At 36.7% G+C, this 26219-nt stretch overlaps 1 protein-coding gene across 1 annotated transcript in view; it reads left to right on the top strand.

The window, feature by feature from the left end:
• Nucleotides 1–26216, top strand: part of LOC149821183 (UDP-glucuronic acid decarboxylase 1-like) — a 31001-nt gene extending 4785 nt beyond the window's left edge. The window contains exons 4-9 of the mRNA XM_089983561.1: nucleotides 10759–10905; nucleotides 11752–11831; nucleotides 12457–12540; nucleotides 12665–12739; nucleotides 25570–25662; nucleotides 25772–26216. Of these exons, the coding sequence (XP_089839687.1) occupies nucleotides 10759–10905; nucleotides 11752–11831; nucleotides 12457–12540; nucleotides 12665–12739; nucleotides 25570–25662; nucleotides 25772–25963 (671 nt within the window). The 3' untranslated portion in view covers nucleotides 25964–26216. The remainder of the gene's footprint in view (nucleotides 1–10758; nucleotides 10906–11751; nucleotides 11832–12456; nucleotides 12541–12664; nucleotides 12740–25569; nucleotides 25663–25771) is intronic.
• The last annotated feature ends 3 nt before the right edge of the window (nucleotides 26217–26219 follow it).

Genomic DNA, 26219 nt, shown 5'->3' with positions numbered 1-26219 from the left:
CTCTCAGACCATGGTTGCGATATAAAATTCTCTTCTAATAAATGTTGGATACAGGATCGTCGGTCCGGGAGATTGATTGGGGAAGGCTCTAGGAGAGGAGATCTCTACTATATCGACTCTCTCCAAGTTCCCAAGAATCAATTTTGTAATGTTGTCTAAAATAAAGATTTCATGTATGGCATAAGAGACTTGGACATCCGAATATTGTTAAAATCTCATATTTACCTTTTGTAAAACATCTTTGTAAAGGAGATTTTATGTGTAATGAATGCATTCTTGGGAAAATAAAAAGTTTACCCTTTTGTCAAAAATCCATGTTTACAACAAAACCTTTTGAAATCGTTCATTTCGATGTATGGGGTCCCGCTCTTGTGATATCAAAAGGAGGATTATCATATTATCTGATTTTTGTTGATGATTTCACTAGATATTGTTGGATATATTTTTTCAAGCATAAGCATGAAGTTTTTTCGACCTTTAAAATTTTTAATATGATGATTTTAAATCAATTCAATGGAAACTTAAAAATTCTTAGATCCGACTATGGAGGAGAATACCTCTCAAATGAATTCAAGAGTTATCTTGAAAGTTATGGTATTCTCCATAAAAAATCTTGTCAAAAAACCCTTCAACAAAATGGATTAGCCGAACGAAAACATAGGCATATTATTGAAACAACTCGAACTTTGCTTATTTCACAAAACATTTCAAAAAACCTCTGGGTTGCGTCCGCCCTTACTTCGGTCTATCTCATAAATAGACTTTCATCAAAAAATTTGAATAAAATTTTACCTTTTGAAAAATTGTATGAGAAGAAATCTGACTATAGCAGGTTAAGGGTTTTTTGTTGTAAATATTTTGTCCTTACGGATAAAAATGATAAGCTTTCTCCAAAAGCCATTCCTTGTGCCTTTCTTGGTTATTTAGAAACTCAAAAGGGTTTTAGGTATTATGATATCAGAAATGACAAATTATATGTTTTCAGAAATGTAAGTTTTTTGGAAAATCTTAGTGGTTTCGAAAGTCTTAAATCTCATGATGAGAATGCGGATTATTTCTTTCTATTTGAATTGCTAACTAAAGATGATGATACAAGTGATGATGAGTCAACTCAGAATGACTCAAGTGATAATGAAATCGAGGAAATTATCACGTCTCCCCTCTCCCATCCTCATCAACATATCGATGAAGGATCATCTAGAGATCCCATCACCTATGTTCATAGAGATAAAAACACCTTCAAAAGTGCTCTTTAAAGATACGATGACACCGGTAGGACTGTTCCTCAATGTGAGAAGAACTTGCGAAGGATGAAAAGACATAGGAAAACTCCTTCTAGGTTTATCTTGTATGTGCCTTAGTGCCATTCATTCATACATAAAACCTAACAATTTTGAGGAAGCACGAAGATGTTCTGAATGGGTAGAAGCTATAGAGAATGAACTTAGTACTCTAAAAAGAGCCAAGACTTGGGAATTTCAAGATATTCCTAAGGGTAAGAAAACAATAGGATGTAGATGGGTAGTTAAAGTAAAAACTAAAAGCGATGGATCTCTTGAGAGATATAAGGCGAGATTAGTTGCTAAGGGATATAGTCAAGAATATGGGATTGACTATGAAGAAACTTTTGCTCTTGTGGCTCGTATAGTCACTGTTCGATATCTCATCACAATTACCTCTATTAACAAATGTAACATCTATCAAATGGATGTTAAAAATGCCTTCCTAAATAGTGATCTGAATAAAGAGGTATATATGGATGCTCAACCAAGAATGGAGACTCCCAAAGGGAAAGTACTTCGCCTTCGTAAAGCCCTTTATGGCTTAAAACAAACTCCTAAGGCTTGGTATGATAGGTTTAACTCCGTAATGTTAGAAAATGGTTTCTTATCTTGTTTCACTGACACTGCCTTATTTGTTAGAAAAACCAATGTAGGGATTGTCATTTTGCTTTTATATGTGGATGATATACTTATAATCGGAAGTGATTCTAAAGGGGTTAAAAGCATAAAATCAATTTTGAAGGATAAATTTGAAATGTCTGATTTGATATTTCTAACTTATTTTTTGGGTATTGAAGTGGCATACTCTCATAGAGGGTATTTTTTATCTCAAACTAAGCTTGCCTCTGAGATTATTGACAAGTCAGGTATTACGGATGATAAGGTTTATGAAACTCCTGCTATAGTGGGAGCCAAAATGAAGATTGATGATGGTATTCCTCTCTCTGATCTCACCCCCTACAGACAGCTTGTGGGATCATTGATGTATCTGAGTATTACTAGACCAGATATTTCTCATGCAGTTCATACTGCAAGTCAATTCCAACATGCACCAACATCAGTTCATATGAGTGTCATCTTGCGAATTGTAAGATACATAAATGGTACTCTAAATAAGGGAGTGCTCTTATCATCTTCTTTTGAATTAAAATTAATTGCTTATACTGACTCTGATTGGGGAGGTGACCAAAATAACCGTCACTCCACCATTGGTTTTTGTGTGTTTTTAGGAGACTCGCTGATCTCATGGAGATTTAAGAAGCAACAAAAAGTGTCTCTATCCTCAACAGAAGCTGAATATCGTGCCATGACGACTACTACTATGGAAATTGTATGGATTCATCAGCTATTAGAAGACATAGGGATCACAATAGAAGGGCCCACCAAGCTATGCTGTGATAACAAGAGTGCAATATACATTGCCAAAAATCATACTTTTCATGAGCGGACTAAACACATTGTGATGGACCGTCACTATGTTCGGGAAGCGTATCTGAAAGGAGTTATAGATCTTTCATATGTAACTTCAGAATATCAGTTGGCAGATTTCTTTACCAAAGCTTTTTGTGTTCCGCGGTTCAATTTCCTCTTTGGCAAACTTTCGGTCATCTTGCCCTAAGTTTGAGGGGGGTGTTAAACTATATTGTGGGATCATTGATATATATATATATATGTATATGTATCTACCGATTATATATATATATATATATATTAGCCATAAGGGTATTTCAGTCTTTTTCTCTTTTTATGTATATTCATCTTCTTGAATATGTTTATATTTTGTATTTTTATTTCTTTTTTTTTCTTTTTTAAAATATGTACTTTGTGTACCTTGGGGAACCCACATATAGTCATTGGGCCCCTCCAACGACTATATGTGGAGCCCCTCCAAGGCCCACTAAGAGCTCTATAAATTGGCCCCTCTCCTTTGTATTTTTTCATGGCTTTGGGTCAAAGCCCAAGTATTCAATAAAGATTATATTTTTGCATTTTGTAAGATTGATTGATTTGTGCTTGTGTGCACAAGTGTTCTTAGTATTCTTATTGTGCATGTGTGCACTTGTCTTTTATTAAGAATATTGGTCTTGATTATAGTATCTTATTGAAGATACTTTTACAAGAGTCACCTAAAAAGACACAGAAACCTATAGTTGAGACTCTATCATTGTGATTTTCTCCCCAATCAGCATCAGTATAAGCAATTAAATCAAGTGACGAAGATGAGAAAAAAAAACTTCATTTGTTATAGTGTTTTTAATGTATCTGATGATTCTTAAGACTGCACTCAATTGCACTGTTGTAGGTGCATGTTGAAACTGACTTAATGAACTGCATGAGCAATGTCTGGCCGAGTGATAGATAAGTATGTTAGGAAATCGACAAGTTGACGATAGGGAGTAGGATCTTCAAGAAGAGTTTCATCTTCCAATCTTAAATTGGCATTGATAACTTCAGGGGGTTTTGTCTTCTTGTCGTCGAAAATGCTAGACTTTGAACAAATGTCAACTGCAAGTTTCATTTGAGAAAGAATGTACCATCTGGGGGAGTTCGCCACTTCAATACCTAAAAAATATCTTAAGAATCCAAGATCAGACATGTCAAAATTTTCTTTTAAAACTTTCTTGATATCATTAATTTTCTGCTTATCACTTTTAGTGATAATCATATCTACGTAAAGCAGGAGAATAACCACCAAAGACCCTGCGTTTTTCACAAAAAGTGCAGTGTCAATATAGCAAGAACGAAAACCCAAAAGTGTCATTACATTGCTAAATTTATCATGCCAAGCTTTTAGTGCTTGTTTTAATCCATATAAAGCTTTGTTGAGTTTAAGAATTTTATCATTACCAATACATACCCCTGGCGGTGGTTCCATGTAAACCTCTTCATTTAGTTCACCATTTAAAACTGCATTTTTAGCATTTAATTGATAAATAAGCCATTTTTTAATAGAAGCAACAACAATAAGGGTCCTAACACTGGTCATTCTAGCAACCGGGGTGAAGGTTTCCTCATAATCAATACTGTGTTCTTAAGAGTATCATTTAGCTACTAACCTAGCTTTGTAGCGTTCTAAGGACACATCGCTCTTAGTTTTGACTTTATAGACTCATCTGCATCCTATAGATTTCTTTTCCATAGGTAATGAAGTTATTTTCCAAGTTTTTGCTTTTTCAATGGTACTAAGTTCATGGCTTCAACCTATTAGAGAAAATTCTTAGCCTCATTATAGTGGGATGATTTATAGAATGAGTGTAACGCAATTAGGCATGACCTATATTTTGGTGTTAGTGAATCATAGGAAACAAACTTGTTAGGGGGATTGGAGATACGACTGGATCTTCTAAGTGAAGTTTCCTCTATGCTAGAATCCTGGGAGTATTTTTCTAATGCATTCATGGGAACTTATTGACCACGCCGAATATAGGTTTGAATTGGTCTACTATCAATGATATCATTTTCATCAATATTTTCATTTTCAATATTGTTAAGAGGAGTGTCCTCTTGGTCATTCACGGAATTTTCATTCGGAATCACTTCTTCTTGAGGAAGAAGATCAAACAAGAATGCATATTCGCTTTCATTAATGTCTTTAGTTTTTTTTAAACCATTTTCATTTTCCAAAAAAGTTACATCTTTAGACACATATAGTTTGTTATTTTTGGAGTCGAAGCATCTAAATTCTTTTTTATTTTCTCCATAACCTAAGAATACGCATTCAATAACTTTTGGTGATAATTTATCTCTTTTATGTGAAAGAACAAAACATTTACAACAAAAAATTCTTAACCTATTGAAATCGGGTATTCTATCAAATAGTTTTTCATAGGGAGATATATTTTGCAAAGATGATGAGATCATTCTATTTATCAAATTAATTGATGTTAGAGCGGCTTCGGCACAATTTTTTTTTGGAATTTCTTTTGAAATAAGAAGAGTCCTGGTAGTTTCCAAAATGTGTCTATGTTTTCTTTCTGCTAAACCATTTTGTTGAGGAGTTCTAGGACAAGATTTTGTATGGCAAATTTCATTGGTTTCTAGATAATTTTGAAACTCTTTTGACAAGTATTCTCCACCCGAATCGGACCTAAGGATAGAGATATTACTTGATAATTGAATTTTGTCAATCATATGAAATTTCTTAAGGAATTAGAAGACATCAGATTTTAAGTTAAGAAAATAAATCTATACATATCTAGTAAAGTCATCAATAAAAGTAACATAATATGAATATCCTTCTTTTGATATGACTGAAGAAGGCCCCCATACATCCGAACGAACTAATTCAAAAGGCCTCTTAGATATAAAAGTTCTATTTGGAAGAGGAGTGGATTTCATTTTTCTAAAAATACAATCCTTACAAACAAAAAATTTCTCATTACAAATTTTTTTTCCAAAGGGAAAAGAGTACATTTTTGAGAAACTTGAATGTCTAAGTCTTTTGTGCCAAGTCTTAAAATTTTTATCTTAGACATAATTACAAAAAGAGTTTGTGGAGAGTTTCAAGCAAGGTTTTAAAACCCAGTGACTCAGGACTCGACTTGTTCTTTATTGACTCGTGACTCGGCGGGTCAACTCGGTGACTCAGACTGGGTTTTGTTAACTTTTGATTTTAAAAGAAAAACAATATATAATTTGTCTCAAACCATGTTTTTCAGTAAACAAGAGATGTTTTTTGGCTCCATGCAGAATCTTGGGTTGAACTGAAATAAGGAGATGGTAGCATGTGGATAAATTGTTCACGAATGAGCAATAAGTTGGAAATGTGGAATGAAAGAGCACAATTTATTCCAGTTACATAGATGCCTTTATGCATTAAAAATGCACATGCCTATAAAGAAAAGAGAAATTTTTGTTGGATGTGATAAGGCAAGGTGAGGACAATTGGTTATGATTAAAGGGGTATAGCCGATATGAGTTACAAAGAAAATATGAAGTCTGAAAGGACAAGAAAGAAGCACCAAGTAGACGTTGGAACTCTATGGATGTTAAGGCCAAAGTTATGTATGACTTTGTTCCAGTTTCTTGTCTATTATGCCTTCATAAAGATGGGGCAAGGAGGAAAGGTGTGAGGAGAAAACCAAATTCTTGTTATATAGTTATGTTAGTAAAGTTTAAAGCAAAATATTAAATGCATTTATGCAAAGAAACTGCAAAAAAGTATAATTGTGTAGAACAGAATAAAAGCAGCAATCTACTTGATCATAAAATATTAATTAGTTATTGTTGAATCTGAAGATTGTCTTGCTTGATGCTTCTAAAAATAGATTCATATCCAATAACATTTACCTTAGATCATAGTCACAGATTGTCTTCTTTACATATTGAAGGCATTAAGTAAGAAAGTAACATCAATATTCTCAATAATATTACAATTTTTTTTTATTCTGAAATACCCAAAAAATCAAATTTTAAACATCCCAGAACTCGCCCGAGTCATGCCGAGTCACAGCCGAGTCTTTGCAGACCGAGTTTAGCTTGCCGGGTTGACTCGCTGGAGGGCCGAGCCGAGTCACCGAGTTGACTCGACGAGTTTTAAAACCTTGGTTTCAAGTAGTTCATGTAATAGAGATCCCCTCTCCTATGGCCTTGCCCAATCTGCTTCCCGAACCGGAGATCCTGCACAAAGCAACCTTATTTGAGAAGGAGATTTCACATCGATGATCGAAAATTTGAGAAACAAAGAGAATATTTAAATTTAATTGTGGAATAACTCTAACACTTGGCACAAGAAATTTTTTAAAAGAGCTTAATGTTCCAACACTTTTGATTTGTAAAGATGTTCCATCGGCAGTTGAAACATAAGAGGTTTTTGAATTAGAACATAAGTCGGATAACCCATTTTCAACCGGTGTCATATGAAAAGAAGCTCCTGAGTCAAGGATCCAAGAAGACATATCTGGGGGAGAGGAAGAGGCAATGGCGGCACCAGATGTAGATGGAGATTTGAGTAGAATTTGAAGTGCCTCTGATAGTTGAGGAAGAGAAAAAAAATCTTTTCCTTTGGTTGAATCTTCCTTCCTTGGAGTGGTTTCTTCAACAGAAGTAACTCTAGGTTTGGGAGCTTCATTTATCTTGGGACAATTTGGTCTTATGTGTCTCGGTTCTTGATAATGATAGCATATGACCTTCTTATAGTTACCATTATATCCATTTTGCCTCCCAAAATGTGGAGGCTTGTAGGTCTTAACATGATTACTGGGTTTGGATACGGCTAAGACTTCATCTCCTCTTTTTATCATGCCAAGACGGGTTTCTTCTTGGCATATTTCAGCAACCGCGTCTTTTAGAGGAAGAGGCTTAGATCTATGGAGGAGAGACAATCTAATTTGCTCATAATCAGGCTTAAGCCCATGTAAAAATTGAAAAAAGTATTCTTTTTCCAATTGTTCTCTTCTAAGCTCTACATCTTTACTAGCCACCCACTTGGGTTCTAGAAGAGAGAGCTCATCTCATAAGGGACTAAGAGAGCTAAAGTAGTCACGGACATACATGTCCCCTTGTTTAATGGTACAAATCTTTTCTTGAAGAAAGAATTGTCTAGTGAGGTCTTTTTGTGTGTACATACCTTTTATGAAGAACCATGCCTCGTTAGCTTTATGAAATTTGGCAATGTTTGCACAAATTTTTAACTCCACATTATTCATAAAGCATGCAAGTATCTTTGCATATTTACTCTCCCAATCCTCAATCTTGGATTGATATTCTTCAATCGCCTTGATTCGCGTACCTCCTTCCAAAGACTTTTCTTAATCTCCTTCCATTTTGGTAAGTTGAAGTTGAGGTTCCGGAACGGTGCCCATCACATAACCCCAAAGCTTTTTGCCTTTGAGGTTGTTCTCCATAGTTGATGTCCATACTAAATAGTTTGAACCATTTAGCTTGAAAGAAAAATCTATCTTTTGTTCACCCTCCGTGGTGATTAAGAGAAAGGAGCAAGAAGAGAGATACACAAAAATCAAATACAACTTTAACAATAATCAAGAGCACAACCTTGCTTTGATACCATGTAATAAAGTAAGCGGAAATAGATATAGGGAATGCTAAAGCATACCCAATGTCTTATAAAGGACAACCAAAGTGCAATAGCAATGAACAAGTCTATAAGGGACAAATACAAAAGCCATCAAAGAGCTTACAAATAAAAAGAGGATGTTATTGAGCATTAGGGCTTGAAAAAACCTACTTTACAATGGGGTGAACACCCTTATTTATACAGCTGAAAAAGGGAGAGAGATGGCTGAAAAAGGAGACAGTATTGAGGGGCTCAACGAGGATCCGTTGGGCCCCCAACGGATTAATGATCGTTGGGGGTCCCAACGACTCTTAGTTGGTACCCCCAATGCATTACACTATTTAAAATAAAAAATAAAAAAAATAAAATTAAAAATAAGGAAACAGAAATAAGGAAAAAGAAAACAAGAAAGAAATAAAAGACAATACTACCCCTATTGGGCAGATTTAAAGAAATACCCATTATCGGGTATGAAGTATCATATATATATATACACTTAAGTACATATGTTTTAACAAATGCTTGAGAGAGAGAGGGGTTGAGAAGGCGCTAGAGGGAGAGAGAGGAAGAGATAGAGAGAGAGAAAGAGGTTGTGGGAGGTGTGAGAGAGAGATGTAGGAATTTAGGAAAGGCCTCACAGTTTTGGAAAGTGGAAAAAATGAAAGGAATCTTCTTTGGAAAGGATTCAAGGGAGTCAATCTCTTCTATAAAGAAAGAGTCAATCCTACTAAAATATTCAGTAAGCCAAATTGAAAAATTATCAATTGAAATTGAATTCAAAATGGAATGGTTACACTACTCTCGTACAGGTATTTATAGGCCTCCAAGCCATCTGAATGTTTTCATCTTGGAAATCAATTTTGGAGAGATTGTCTCCTCAACCAAAGGATGACAATGCCCCTAGAGGTGCGTTAAGCTTGTAGAATGACCACCTTTCCCTTGGTGGGGCGTTGAGCCAAACAAAAGGACTTTCTTTCCCTTTAACAATTCTAATATTTCTCATGCAGCCCTTATTGACCCCAAAAGACCTTTGTATCCCTTTCAGTAACTCCTAATACCCCATACACCCACTTGTATCATTAGATCTATAAGATCCTAATGAGAGAGTTATCCAAACCCGCACCAAACAGAAAATACAATGAAAATAAAGGAAATCACAAGGGTGGTGCCAAGCTGCTATCACGACCATACCACAAAGTGAGGTGTGTCGACCACACGAGAGAGAGAGAGAGAGAGAGAGAGACCTGAGAATGGTGGGTGGGTGGGTGGCAGGAAGATGAAGATGAGAGAGAGAGAGACCTGAAAATGGTGGTGGGTGGGAGGAAGATGAAGATTGAGGAATCTCTTGTTATGGCAGCCCTTAAAATGAGATGTGTTGTGGGTGTATGGTTGCCCTAATGTAAAAAGAATTTTTTATAGAAAATTCTTCCAGCCCCCTTCCCCTAGGTGGAAGAATTTTTCCTATCAAAAGCTATGTCACACGGACTCGGCTAGGGAGGCGTCGCACCTGAGTCGACACGCCTTGACACGAGTGCGACTTAGGACACTGCCCAGACTCGGTCAACGAATCGAGGCCGAGTCCGTCCTCGTTTTGGACTCGGACAATGTTGACTGAGTCTATATTCGTCTATTTTAGGGTGAAAAAACAAAAAAAAAATGATTTTTTTATATCTTTTTTTAAATATATATATATAGATATAGATAGCCGAGTCCCCGTGTCCAAAATTTTTAAAATTGCACCGCACCCGTGTCGCACCCGCACCCATGTGACATAGATCAAAAGTCATATTTTTTAGAAAAACTTTCCTTTCAAAATTTTTCTCTCATTTGGAACAGTTGGAAAAGATGTAATTTTTTCTTTCCTACTTTCACTTTTCATACTATTTTCTCACTTCCAAACATGCCCATAGTGGCATGATCCTCTTATGACGTGGATGAAACTCATTTGAATGAGTACCTGGGCATGTAGAGCTTTCCATCATCAGTAAATTGTGATGGGTGTTCTTATGGGGAGTGAAAGGGAGTATCGAGTATAGGGAACTCCAACTGCAGACTTAGTAGCAAGATCTTCTTACAACAATGATGAAAGTCATGTTTTCAATTTCTCCTAGGTGCACACGTTTTCAAATTCCTTCATTTACTTCTCTTGATTTTGCTTTCATATATCATCTATTTACTAGCATAGGTACCACCAAATTCACGATGAGTGGATAAAAGGGATGTCAAAGATATGGGTTGTACATTTTTCTTCATATGGAGTGAAAGACTGTACATTCTTCTCTTACCCTCCTTTTTCATTTCCTCCGACAAACATTTCATATGTATAAGGAAAGAGGAAAAGCTGTTCTTGGGAATGTCTATGAACCTTTTTTATTTTGCTTGTTGCCATAAAAAGTCTCTTTGTTGGGTTTTGCAAGCATGAATGATAGTATGTATAGTGTGTCCCTAACAATGATTACAAGACAAATGTGATGGGGACCCTGAACATGTTGGGTCTGGCAAAGAGAATTGGAGCACGGTTTCTTTTGACAAGTACTAGCGAGGTTTATGGTGACCCACTTGAGCACCCTCAGAAGGAATCATATTGGGGTAACGTCAACCCTATAGGTGAGTGATCTTCTAATCTGCACTTTCTTTCTATAGATAAGGTTAGACAAGCAACATTTAGTGATATTCCTGTTCATATTAGTCTTATCTGAAGGGGGAACAACTTATACCGGCCCTTTGCATAGTGCTTATGTGGTCTTCTTTCTCTAGTTTTCTTTCTTTAAGACTGCTCTTTATTTGTTAATTAATTTTTTTTTTACATGTCGTACCCTCTCTCTCTTCCAATTATGTTTTCTATGCTTTCAGTGTACTTTTATTGTAGTCGTGAATATCAGTCTCATGATATTATCAGAAAGGGATTTTCTCGAGAGGATTTAAAACAAAAGCATTTTCTTCAAAAGATGAGTTTTTAATAAAGAAATAAACAAAGTGAAGCTTGAAGCATGATATTTTTAGAATTTGTATTTAAGCAATTCTTTAAACATGGTGAAAACATCACAACATTTGGTGATTATAATTTTTACGATGCTCACAATATCTATGTCAGGATGATCTTTGTAATTCAATTACTTGGAAAATGTAAGAACAATTAAATTTTTGGATGTTTCCATGTTTGGAAAATCTCAGCAAATTCCAAAATACTGAAGGTTATAATTTGAAAAAGAAAACGCAAGTTGAATTTAAGAGGATGAATAATTTCTGCTAGAACAACGTTTGTTATAATTTGCAATAGATTCACATAGGAAATTAGTTCAGTTTCTCATATTGAATTGAGCTGTATTAAAGTTTTTCAAAATAGTGATAAACAAATTGAGAAATTTTACTTTCTTGTCCACATTGAGGACTAGATTCTGCATCAACAGCTTTGAGTTTATTATTGAAACTTGAAGGCTTGTGCCTGTTCAGGTGTAAGAAGCTGTTATGATGAAGGGAAAAGGACAGCTGAAACTTTGGCAATGGATTACCATCGAGGTGCAAATGTTGAGGTAACAGATCTTTGTAGCACATTTCAGTACCTGGTCTCCAACTTGTATAATCAACACAATCGATCTATCTCTTTTTTAACTGATATTACTATATTCAACAATATTTTTCTCCTATGTGGATAACTATAGTGCATTAGAGGAGCTGATGTGTGGTTCTTGAGACCTGCACTGCTCTATGCTACTCTGACATGCACATAATGTGTCATTTGTGCAATTTATCATATTGTGTTAAGGTGAAATGGTTATACCGGTAATAATTTTCTTTTCCTGGCCCAAGTATTCCTTATAAAGATCCCCCACAAAACGGATGATGGAACTACAATTTTTGTTATGGAGGTGCACCAATTTCAATTATTAATGTATTGACATGAAGATCTGATGATTTTTCATGTATTTCTTCACTTTGCTTGTCTTTTTTGTTTAGTGCTTTTCATTGGCTCAATAGATAATTTGATAAGCCAATTATTGTTTCCATGTTTAGATTAACAATTATACTACAAAAATAATGATAAATATCTAAGGAGAAATAGAATGGTAGAAACCTTGTAGTTGGTTCAGAAACCAAATCTAACACTCACGTTTTCCTAATTAAGTACTTCCTAATCAAAGGTTGTTCCATGTTCAGGTACGCATAGCTCGAATTTTCAACACATATGGACCACGGATGTGTATAGATGATGGACGTGTCGTCAGCAATTTCGTTGCTCAGGTTGATTTCTTGGATAATTGCCAATAATTTAATTTGTAACTTCCATCATGGAGCCCTGGGGGATTACGAATTTCATGTTTTCGTAGTTTTATGGTTAAGCAGCAAGTTTGTTTTGTTTTTGTAGGCCCTCCGTGGAGAGCCCTTGACTGTGTATGGTGATGGCAAACAGACCAGAAGCTTTCAGTATGTGTCTGATCTGGTATTCTCCTTATAATCGCCTTCTCAATAGATTTATTGACTGCTCTTCTTGCATGTTTTAGAATTAGTGGAGTATGAAGTTGATATAGACCCGACCCGACTATGGGAGGTCGGTCTTGCGAATGTGCGTACACGCCAAGGTGTACGATGTGGAAGCGATAAAAACCTAAATGGGAAAATGAATTTTGAAAACTATTTTTGTTGTTTTTTTTTTCAAACATAAAGACCAAGACTAACTATGCTAACTCACCTAATACTACGACACTAGACAAAGGTACACGGCTACCTATATAAATATATATGAATGACTCTCTCTCTCTCTCTCTATATATATATATATATATTGATGCGCTATGAATGGGAATTCGACAACCATGCAATGACAGACCTAGGTGCACTAGTACTCAGTTCGCACAAGTTCAGTTCTGGTAAACAGCATTGATCGCAACGAAGCAAACGCAGAAAAATTCAGTTTAGGAATTCCACAGGTTCACAGAAATGTGATTTTTAATTTCAGGAACATAAGGCACAAGTTTTCTTTAATGGATAATGTTCAGTCCAGAATTCAGCTCCACGCAGACTGATGAGATGGACAGTCGCTGGACTGTTTCAGTGTGACAATCTCAGCTGAAACCAGGGTGTATATGATGCCCAAACTGCTAACAGAAAAACTGCATGTGCAATGGGGCTGCTGATCTCTATTCGCAGGCGCGTAAGAACACTAACCAACACAAAACAGCAAGGAAAAACAGTCATGACAGAACTCAATTGCACGGCACAGATTGAAGGTGTGAATCAGCCAACAAAATCAACAATTAATCAGGCTGTTAACAGGGCTTAAATCAGCTTGCCATGAATAGGGAAATCACACAGCAAATTGCAATTAACGCCAGAAAATTTTTTGCAGTGATTTTTTTTAGCAAACAGAATATATATATATATATATATATATATATATATATATATATATATATATATATATATATATATACCAACACGAACCAGATTTCAGAAATGACTGTTTAATGGACACACGCAAAGTAAAGAGGTTCCTGCACATTCGCACTAGCGAATGATTCAAATCGACACCAAACTGACTGTTTGCGCAAGTCAAACCACACCCAATGGTCTGGGTTCAGTTTTTAACCAAGTACTACAACAATAAATCAGGCTGGACATTGGCTACAGCCCAACGTCACAACTGATCCGTGAATAGGAAACAATCCTACTGCTCAAGACGCTAACAGCGTTTTTCCTTGTTCTCAAACTGATTTCAAATGCAACAATTTTAAGTTCAATCAACAAGCATATAAGACATAAGCAAATTGATTTTTTTCAAGCACAAATCAGATTCCAGCTGATCTAACACGTTCAATCAGAACATTAAACAATATAGAAAGAGAGGGAAAGGGAAAAACACAAATCTGTTCTCCTTCAATGGACAGGTGACCAAAAACAAAGCTAGCTCCAACAATGGACAGGTTCACGCCCTTTCACATCCAGCACAGTGACACGATTCCTCTCACAAGTTCAAACACCAAATCGGAACTCACACATTCCCGCCACGAGTTCGCCCAATGGACCAGACGTCCCACACTAAGTTCCTTAACTCACAAGGTTCAAAAACCCTCAAGTCACAAGTTCTCTCAACCCACAAGCTTGAAACTTTTCCAAAACTCACAAATTTCCCTCTCCATGCTTTCCTTTCATTTGCCCATTTTGTTTTCTTTTTTCAGATTTTTTTTTCAAAAGATAGCAAAAGATTCCACCTTTTTTTGCTGGAAAAGTTTTATATGGAGGTGTCAAAGTAGCATGGCCTCTTATTGGCCACAAGGGAGGCCACCCTCTTGAGGACAACGAGAAGTCCCTTTTCAAATTGTCTGTCCTATTCTCCTCTTGAATGGCCAATGAGGAGCCACCAAGGGAGAATGAACTGTGGCCTTGGGCGACACCTCCATTCTAGACAAAAGATGGTTGAGGGTGTAATGAAGTGGATCGAATCCGATGAATATGCAAGAACACACACTTCAATCAAGTGGGAACACTTGATTGAATAATCACACCACTCACACAAGGGTCAAATGAGAAAGTATATTGCATAGAAAACTCTCTTGAAAAGGAGATAAAATAATACAAAGGTCATGAGGCCTATTTATAATACAAGAGGCTAAAGGGGGCAGCCAATATGGCTGTTGGGCTGCTCCCAACACGGTCATATTTATGACTGTTGGGAGCAGCTCCAACAACTATATTGGAGCTGGCTCAACAGTAAAAAACAAAAAATTATAAAAAACAAAAAGTAAAAAGGTGAAAAAGGTTGTCAGCCCTTAATGGGCTGATGCCTATTACAATAAAAAGATCGAAACACCCTTGTTGGGTATTTCGTTTATAATATATATATATATATATATATATGTATATATATATATATATATATATTTTAACACCTCTCCTCAAAGTCATGGTGGAACAATCGAGAGTTTGCCAAGTAAGAAGTGAAATCTTGGAAACGGAAGCGCTTTGGTGAAGAAGTTTGCTAATTGATATTCTGACGGAACATAGGGCAATATGATAGTCTTTCTCAGAAATTCTTCACGAACATAGTGGCAATCCATCTTAATGTGTTTCGTCCTCTCATGAAATGTATGATTGCTTGCAATGTATACAGCGCTCTTGTTGTCACAACATAATCTTGAAGGTTCTGCAATATGAAACCCCAAGTCTTCAAGGAGTTGTTTTAGCCACACTAACTCAGACGTAGTTGTCGCCATGGCACGATACTCAGCTTCAATTGAGGAGAGTGACACCTTCTGTTGTTTTTTGCATCGCCATGAAATTAGAGTCACCTACAAATACACATAAACCAGTGGTTGAACATCTATCATTGACATCCCCTCCTCAATCAGAATCAGAATATGCAATGACTTCTATTGAGGAGGAAGATGATAAAAAACAAGCCAAGATTAATAGATTTTTTAATATATCTAACAATTCGCATTACAACGCTCATGTGCACTGTAGTGGGAGCATGCTGAAATTGACTAGCAGAATGAATAGCATGAGATATATTAGGACGGGCAATAGAAAGATAAGACAAAGCCACAATCATTAGTCTGTAGGGTGTTGGATCTTGCAAGGACTCTCCATCATCTTTCTTCATTTTGACATTTATGACTTTCGAAGTATCGACCAATTTTTCATCTGAGAGTCCTGATCTTTCAATGATCTCCGTTGCGTATTTAGTCTGCGACAAAAAATAACCACGATGTGAGTAAGCAACTTTTATTCTAAGAAAGTATCATAAAAAACCAAGATCTGTCATATCAAAGTTGGCTTTAAGCACATCTTTGATATGGTTAACTCCTTTCTTATCATCTTCTGTGATTATCATATCATTTACGTAAAGAAGTAGGATCATCATTCCTGCATTAGAAGACTTAACAAACAATGCAGTGTCAGTAAAACAAGATTTAAAATTAAGTTGTGTCATCATATTACTAAACCTATCATACCAAGCTTTGGGGACTTGTTTCAAACCATATAAGGCCTTACGTAACCGAAGAGTTTTCCCATTTACTAAAGCCAAGCTAAGCCTGGTGGAGGATCCATGTATACCTCTTCATCCAGATTACCATTTAAAAATGCATTTTTAACATCCATTTGAAATATAGGTCATTTTCTAATCGATGTTATAGCAATGAGAGTTCTAACAATGGTCATTCGAGCGACTGGGGTAAACGTCCCATCATAGTCTATCACACATTCTTGATTGTATCCTTTGGCCACTAACCTAGCTTTATATCTTTCTAATGTTTCATCGTACTTGGTTTTTACCTTGTATACCCATCTGTATCCTATAGTTTTTCTTCCTTTAGGTAATGTTTGGATTTCCCAAGTTTTGTTCTTTCTAATGCTTCTAACTCATCGTTTATGGCCTTAACCCATTCTTGATGATGTTTATCCTCATGGTATGATTGATGTTCAAAATACGAGTGAATGGCCATTAGACACGATATATACCTTGGTTCAAAGGAATCATATGATACGAATCTACTAGGAGCTTTTGAAATTCTTATAGATTTTCTAAGGTTAGAAGAATCTTCTTCTTGGTTTTGAGAGTATCTCTCTAGGGCACATGGTGGGTGACCTTCGATACGTCGAGCATAGGTTTGTAAATTATTGTGAGATAGGTCTATATCATCACGATTCCTTCTCACATTCTCATTTGCCTCATGTGTATCTTTACTTTCATGAATATTTTCACACTTATCATTAACTAGGTCAAAGAGGAACGAATAATCACAACTCTCTTGGATTTTTTCTTTGCTAAAACCGTTTTCATTTTCAAGGAATGTAACATTTCGAGAAACATAAAATTTGTTTCTTTCAATTTCATAACATCTATATCCTTTTTGTTTTTCAGTATATCCTAAAAACACACAAGGAATTTCTTTAGGAGAGAGTTTATCATTCTTGTTGGTAAGAACAAAACACTTGCACCCGAAGACCTTCAACCTTTTGTAATCAGGATATATTTTATAAAGTTTTTCAATAGGAAAGACATTTTCAATATTTTTTGAAGGCATTCTATTTATCAAATAGATCGTCGTAAGGGCGGTTTCGGCTCAAAAATCTTTTGACAAATTTCTAGATACTGGAAGTGTTCTAGTCTCTCAATAATGTGTATGTGCTTCCTTTCAGCAAGTTCATTTTGTTGAGGAGTGTATTGACACGCTTTTTGATGAACAATCCCATTTAGGTCAATATAATTTTCAAACTCTTTTGACACAAATTCTCCCTCGAAATCAGTTCTAAAGATTTGAATATTGGTTTTAAATTGATTCTTTATATAACTATGAAATTTTTTAAAACAATCAAATACTTCCGATTTGTGTTTTAGAAAGAATATCTAAGAGTGTCTACTATAATCGTCTACAAACACAACATAATAGAAAACACCTCCTTTGGACACAACCGAAGCCCGTCCCCATACATCCGAATGCACTAATTCAAATGGATTCTTAGTTATAAGGTGTCTTGGTCCAAAAGGTAAAGACTTCATTTTGCCAAGAATGCAATCTTCACATGCAAAATTTTTTCTTTACAATTTGAAAGAAATGTAAACAATTGTAATTTAGTTACACTATGGTGTCTTAGTCTTTTGTGCCAGATTTTTATATCTTTCTTTTCCACAAAATTACAAAAAAGTTATTTTGGTAATTCAAGATTGTCCATGACATAGAGATCTCCTCTTCTATGGCCTCACCCAATCGGCTTCTCGGACTGGAGATCCTGTACTAGACAATCATTAGATGAAAAAACTATTTTGTAACCATAATCTGCAATTTGAGAAATTACTAAAAGATTTAAATTTTATTTTGGTACTACTCTAATGTTTGGTATGTGAAAGATAGGTGTTTTTTGTTAAATACCAAAACTTTTAATTTTCAAACATATGCCATCGGCAGTTCAAACACAAGAATCATTTGGGTTAAACTTGCATTCGGTCAATATGGACTCATTAGGGGTCATATGAAATGTAGCATCAGAGTCAAGGATCTAAGAGGTCTTACCATGGTTGTCACTTGTAGATATGGTCGCTCTCGAATAAGAAGTAACTTGAGCTTTAAGCATAGGTTGTAGTGCTTTCATTAGTTGAGCTAAAGAGAGCGAGCCGATGCATTTGGAGTCGTTCATTTCACTTCTTTCAACTGAAATCACTCTTTTGTCTTCTTTATGATCCTCCTTTCTTTTGGGACAAAAAAGGTTTGATGTGTCACGATTCATAACAATGATAACAAATAATTTTTTCACCCCTTTTAAAATCATGATCACCCTTCTTTTCATAGTTGTTGGGATTTCTATCATTCTCATTTCTTAAAAAATGAGGTGGTTTATAGTTCTTGGTATGATTTTCAGGCTTTGACATAGCAAGCACGGATTCTTCATCTTTAGAACTTTGACATAGCAAGCACGGATTCTTCATCTTTAGAAGTTGATGGCTTTTTCAATCTATTTTCTTCCATCATTAATTCTTCAAGAGTTTCAACTATGGAAGGGACCCTTCCTCTATGAAGAAGAGCGGATTTAGTTCATTCAAATTCAGGCCTAAGCCCATTTATGAATTGATAGAAATGTTCCGCTTTGATTTGATTTTCGCGGAGTTTGACATCTTGTGGGCAATGCCACTTTGGTTCAAGAAGATTCAATTTATCCCAAAGGAGAGAGAGAGAGCATTGTAGTATTCTCTTATGATCATCTCTTCTTGAGTCATGGTCCTTACTTTGTTTTGGACGTTACATATGTGTGTGATATCTTTAAGACTATATATGTTTTTAAGGTATTTTCATGCATCACTAGCGAAGTCAAACTTCGTCAAACTAGAACACTTATGGATGTCCACACTATTGATGAACCATCCAATAATTTTGGAATGACCCACCCTCTATTCCTTTCAACTTTTCTCATAGTCGAAAACGGTTTTAGCCATTTCCTCTCTTTGAAGCACTTCTTTTTCATTCTCGATTTTTGTAAGAATGAGTTTAGGCTCCTTTTCGGTGCTGTCAACCAATCCCCAAAGTCTTTTTTTCCATATTTTATGTTTTACTATGGATGCCCACATCACATAGTTTGTATCATTTAGGCGTATGGTAATGAGGACTATTACCTCCCTCTCATCCTCTATTTACAACAAGTGGATAGAGAGAGAAAGAAAGAGAACAATTTAGAAAATACAAGACTTTTTTCCGAAGTGATTCGCTTTCCGATGCAACAATTCGTGATTTGTTGTATTTTTCCAAGTTCATGATCCTCCTCTTGATATTGTCACGATCTTCTCTGAAAATGGCTTTTGGAACACCCAAGCTCTAATACCATGTAATGAAGTGGATCGAATTCGATGAATATGCAAGAACACACACTTCAATCAAGTGGGAACAATTGAATAATCACACCACCTACACAAGGGTCAAATTAGAAAGTATATTGCATAGAAAACTCTCTTGAAAAATAGATAAAATAATACAAAGGCCATGAGGCCTATTTATAATACAAGAGGCTAAAGGGGGCAGCCAACATGGCTGTTGGGCTGCTCCTAACGATCATATTTATGACTATTGAGAGCAGCTCCAACAGCTATATTGGAGTTGACCCAATAGTAAAAAACAAAAAGCAAAAAGGTGAAAAAGGTTGTCAGTCCCTAATGGGTTGACGCCTATTACAGTGAAAAGACCGAAATACCCTTGCTGGGTATTTCGGTTACAATATATATATATATATTAACAGAGGGAAGGTGGCTAGCTATCGTTAGCCACCTCCCTCCAAAACCATTCACATTAAACTATTTGTCAAGTGAGATCCATACTCAATTAGATCCGAAAAAAAGAAAAATCTAGCCATTTACCCACTACACCTTCTACTACTCAAAAGAAAGCCTATCAGATACTAGAACTATCCGGATCCGTAAGATCTGACCCCTACCAAAAAATAAAATAAAATTATTACAATATTGTTCGAGGCTTCAAAATTCGCAAAATAAGAACCAAATACAAAAATAAATTTTCTGAAATATATTATGCAAAATTCACAAAAAATTATTGTGGATAAAATTACCAAAATACCCTTGGGTCCCGAATTGGCCCAAATGGATAGGAAACGAAATGGATAACTTTGGTATTGCATTTTGGATCTCTCTCCCACTCCTTGCATGTGGGGCACGGATACTGATGCTCCTGCATAAGAAGTTCTGTTGTTTACATGCACTTATTTGGCTACTTCTTGACATTGTTTACCTGTTTATTTTGTTCAACTTCCTGTATCTATTCATTGTTTACCTGTTTATTTTGTTCAACTTCCTGTATCTATTCATTGTTTACATGTCTATTCTGTTCAACCTCCTGTATCCATTGTATGCAACACACTAACAATACATATTCGATGTCTCGGAATGGTGGTTGTCTATTCTTCACCATAGATTGCATTTTCTTTTTCTCTGTCAATCTGTCTAGTTCATTTTTAAAAAAGCATAGGCTTAGAGTACAAGCTTGAAAGAAAAAGAAAATATGAAGTTAAACGCTGTGTTTGTAGACCTACATGTGGTCAGAGGAAATATCTACATATCCTTGGAAGTCCTATAAACCACTGTGGAAGTGCTCAATAGGAATCTAGAAAGTGGAAACCAAGCAAATCCTAAGTTCATTGACCATTTTATGAGAAGCATACTTCAAGTACATGAGACTTTTAAATGCAGGAACTATAATTTCTTCAAAAGATAGAAGGTTCACACAAAGGAGCTGTAGTTGATTTATTCTAATTGGATTGACTATTGAGGAGTAAATTATACCCAATGACTCATTTTTTTATTTACTTAAAGGATGAACTTTTTATTAAAACTTAGTAATTCATTTAAAAGATTAAGTCAAGATAAAAGTGTTCAAGATTTCTTTTAATTATAAGAACATGTATACTTCATGTTGAACTAGCATTCTGGTGGTGAAAGTTTGAATTAAATACGGCAAATCTGTTCAGTTGGTTCCCACTTTTATATATTCAAGGACAGCCAATTCAGGATACTAATATCTCTAAAAAAGCACATTGCTTCTGTTATACCTCCAAAATCTCTTATTGCCACAAGAACTCTATTCCCTTCATATTCCAAGCAGCAAACAATATCATTAGATCCTTGAGAATTACTTGGGAATCGGTCCACTGTCTAACCACTGGGAAATGATAGCTCTTTCATTCCTTTGCCAATCAATGTTCTATATTTTTCCTATAAGAATTCCAAATAAATATTTTGATGGATTGTGCACTCTGCTTGGTGTCTTCATCCATGACCTTATTGCTACACGTTCACAGCTTCTAGAAGACTAGGTGAAACATGAGATCTCAACACTTTCTGGTCCAATTAAAATGGTGTTGCTTCTCTAACCACCGCTTAAGCTCATGAATGATGGACTGTCAAGGAGATCTCTTAACCAAAAATCTAAAGTAATATGCTTCCAAACATTAGTTGCCATAGAGCATGTGATGAACAAATGATTATTTTTTTCTTCTTTCATACAAAGAGGGCAACAACTGGGATGTTGGAAGCGAAGATTGCGATGGTGATCCTATGTAAGATGCTTAATCTCAAGAGCAACATAGAGGAACCAAGTTGCCCTAGGGATGTGGTTTTACACTAGATGTTCAACCTCCATCTTTGTGCCGGATGCGTATATGGAATAGCATCCCATAGTTCCCTCCGACTAACTATGGTAGTGTCTCTAGTCTTCACCCTTCCACTGAAGTATATCCTCAGAATTAAACAATCTGAAGTTAATAACTTCATTCCACATATGTAAACAAGAATGTGGGCTCTCTTACTGCACATAGATGACCAGGCCTTTTTATTAGAAGTAAATTTTAGTAGATTCATCTTTACTTGGGTACTTGATCAGTGCATCACCAAACCAAGGATCAAGCCAGGATTTAGCTTGCCAGTCATCCCCCACCCACCAAGACACATGCTCCTTGACAAAAGGATCCTATGTTTTGGAAATGGGTGATAAAATAATGGATCTCAGGCCGTCAAATGCCGGATTCTACTCCTATCAGGTTCGAGCATAAATCTCTGCCTGATACTTATCTATGTCAAACGGACACTCCATTTTGCCCTCTGTACCTGTGTCGACATGCTCCGGCACCTGGACATGCCGTTTTACCTTCTGTGCATACAAGTTTGTATTAAATTTATAATTTATAATTTATAATTTATAATTATATTTCCAGTTTATAACTTTATATTTTCAGTATATAATATATATTTTAGATATAGCATATATATTTAGATTATATTCAGTTTATTTTATATTTGTGTGATATTTAATATATATATATATAGTTGTGCCCCCCATACCGACATTTTTTGGAATTGCCATGTCGTATCCTCCCCTCCGTACCTGCACCCGTACCCAGGTGACATAGATACTTATCGATAGACCTGGGTCAGGTTGGCTCAGAGAGAGACAGAGAGAGCTCGGTGTCTCCTCTTTTTTGCCCACTTGAAAACAGGGGTTTGACCAAATCCCATTTGTCACATAGAGAGAGAAAGGTGTTGGTGGGTTCCGGCGACCCCTTTTCTTGACTTGAAAATACATGGTCGAAGACTCCGTTGAGAGAGAGAGAGAGAAAGAGAGAGAGAGAGAGAGAGAGAGAGAGAGAGAGACCCAATAGTACGACAAGAAAATAGTGGGTCTGTTTCTCTTTTTCTACACTATTCTCTGGACAGGAATAGGGTTCACTAAGAGAAGTCCCAGAGATGTGAGTAGGTCACATGCTCTTCTTGAAATGGCACTTCCAACGGCATCTACTTGGCAACGAGGAACTCCTCATCAAAGGGAAACTTCATTACCACGGCAAGCATACGAAGCACCACCATGGAAGCCATGGAGAGAGAGAGAGAGAGCATGGCAATGGAGGCCTCCCAATACTAGCAGCAGTTTCTCATCCTTCATGAGAGCAGCCTTCTCAGTTCACCAGTTAGGTTTAAGTTATGGTAGAAGAGGGCACTTTTAGAATTTTGGAAGTTTAACAGAGAGAGGGAGCCAGAGACAGCTGGCTCCAGCTTAGAGAATGTGAGGGACAGCTGGCTTCAGGTTATCAAGAGTGAAGCTCTTTTATAAAGTGGACCAGCTTATAACAGCCTGACTTAGGCCAACCATGCAACCCCTAGCCCACCACAATAATTTATCATGTCAGGTCTAGACCAACTTTTGTCAGGCCAGTTTTCATATTGTAGCCCGAGCCTAACTCTTGTTGGGCTGGGTACATGGAAACCCGACAGTTACCCAGCTCAATGTCCACCCATATTTAAGCCTCCATAAGCTTTTAAGATGTGAAGATTTTGAAGTGATTCATTGATGCTCCAAAGGAAGTTTTTGAAGAGATCTTCCAAGTAGTTGATCACCTTGGTGGGGATTTTAAAGGATACAAGCCAGTGCAAGGGAGCAGAAGCCAACACTGACTGAATTAGAGGGAAAGCCCAAGCTTCTTGCATACTTTCTCAATGATCTCTACATAGTGTCCGCTTCTTGGCTTTTCTTGTGATAAAGTGCACCAAGATATTTGAAGCTTTTCCAAGGGTTATGCCAAAACGTCATTTAGCCTTTCCACTTCACATTTTGTTATATGCACCCAGATGATAATAGATTGAGCCCCAGTGATCACCATATCAGTGCTGGGCCATTTTCACATCTTACTTATGCTTTTTAAAAAAGTTATTTTTTTTTTCCTGAGGGAACTTTTACTTTTCAAAGTTATTTCTTGATAAGTGGAATGTTCATCTTTAGTGGAAAGAATATTGAAAGTAGCACCACAGAATATGATATCAGATACATCTATTTGAACTAGTGTTTTGTCTTATCTTGCATCTACTTGAACTCATGTCCTCGTTTGACTTTTTTCATATGATGATATTTATATCTTAGGTTGTATTAATCCATGCCTTTTATAATCTTTTACACATTATGGCTCTGTTCGGAAACTGGCTGTTGGAAGCAGTTAGGGATGCAATGCAAATACTGAATCTCCATATTTCATGATTTTGGCAAATCCCTATCATTGTCTGGGAGCAGTTATATAGTTAAAGTGGGGATTATAACTAGGAAGGTTCCCGATAAGGTTACCGGAGCAGCCGGAAATTCCATCATTGTGGTAGCTGGCGTGGACGTTTCTAAATACCCCCTCTAGGGATGGCATCTCAAGATTAGAACCTCCATCCCCGCACGAGGATGGATTTTAACCTCCACCCCCGCCTTCATCCCCGTTTCATGTCCTCCATCCCCGGTTCAAACGGGGATGAGGCGGGGCGGGGGCCCGTTTTCCCGTAGTCTATTGTCATCCTTTAGAAGGACGGGGGATGGGGTGGGGCGGGGATCGTGGCGGGGAAAAGTGTAAGTCCATCCCCGCCTCCATCCCCGAACGGGGATGGATTTTAACCTTCGTCCCCGCCTCCATCCCCGTTTCATACCCTTCATCCCCGGTCCAAACGGGGCGAGGCGGGGCGGGGCCCCGCTTTCCCCCCGGTCCACTGCCCTAACCCCCTTGTTCAGGTGATAGGTCAAATGAGGAATTGGAGACAGCAAATGCCACTTCAGTTCCCTCACATCTCATAACTGCCTCCATCCTAAACAGTTTTGGCACCAAGTATTCCCCAGATCCACTCCAGCTGCCTCCAATAGGCAGTTTCCAAACAGACACTATAAGACATTCAGTGCCTTCCCGTCAAAATTTGGGCTTTGAGTAAATGACTGCTAATTCTTGGTTATGTTATACTATGACCTATGATCCCCTACAAACTCCCTTCTGTAGTTCAATATTTTTGTCATTCAAGAACCTGCAAGATGCTTGCTGTTGTAAGAGATGCTGAAATCGTAGATGCAGTTGGCAAACATACAAGGAAACTTGATTCTTCCAAAGCATAACCCATGACTTGAAGGGCCAAATAGATGTGTTGAAACATAGACGAAACAAATAAAGAATAGAAACTAATGTGGAAAATACAAGTCCAAGGACTTGTCTGTCTACGTGGACCTCATGGCTAATGGGCCAGTGATTGTAATATAGCGGCTATTTGAATTGGCCAGGCATCCTGGTCACCAGAATTCTAAAACAAACTTGACGATTTAAATTATACAAGTTTTAAATAGACGTCCGCATGGTGACTTGTCTTACTTTTATGGTATTTTTGGATTCAGTGAATAGAAGATTCGTGATAAGGTTATAATTAATATCTACTAAACCACCCCTCTCTCCTTGCTTTTACCCCCACAATTTTATTTTGTCATTGACCAGGTTGATGGATTAATTCGGCTAATGGAAAGTGAGCATGTTGGGCCTTTCAATCTGGGTAACCCAGGGGAGTTCACCATGTTAGAACTTGCTGAGGTTTGTCATTAGATTCTCTCTTGTTCTTTTTTATGGCTCCTAGCGCAAACATTTTTTTCTATTATTCTCGTTTCACCTTATGCGTTGTCAACTTCTCTGCTTGTTGCAGGTTGTGAAAGAGGTAATAGATCCTAGTTCCACAATTGCATTTAAATCAAACACTGCAGATGATCCTCACAAAAGGAAACCAGATATCTCTAAAGCACAGGAACTGCTGAACTGGGAGCCCAAGATCTCACTAAGGGAAGGACTGCCAATGATGGTGACTGATTTCCGGAAGCGTGTTCTCAATGATAAGTGAGAATTATGTAAAGAAATATAAAAATTGCTTCTGTTCGTCCTGTATAATAGAGAAATTTTACCCAATTTGGATTTGAGATTCATAGCATACATTTATAGGAAACTACTACATATTCAGTATGCGTTCTTAAATCTCTGTTAATTGCAAATGTGATCGTTTCATGTCCTGATTTTGCTCCCTTCTGTAAAACATAATTCTCAAGAGATAAATCCTTGGGTCATGTTTTTTTAATGAATAAACACATTTTTTGAGAGAT

This window comes from Nuphar pumila, chromosome 12 (assembly GCF_984573655.1).
Source record: "Nuphar pumila chromosome 12, dmNupPumi1.hap1.1, whole genome shotgun sequence".
NCBI lineage: Eukaryota > Viridiplantae > Streptophyta > Magnoliopsida > Nymphaeales > Nymphaeaceae > Nuphar > Nuphar pumila.
The sequence above is the reverse complement of the archived record's forward strand: the minus strand, read 5'-3'. Positions and strand labels throughout refer to the sequence as shown.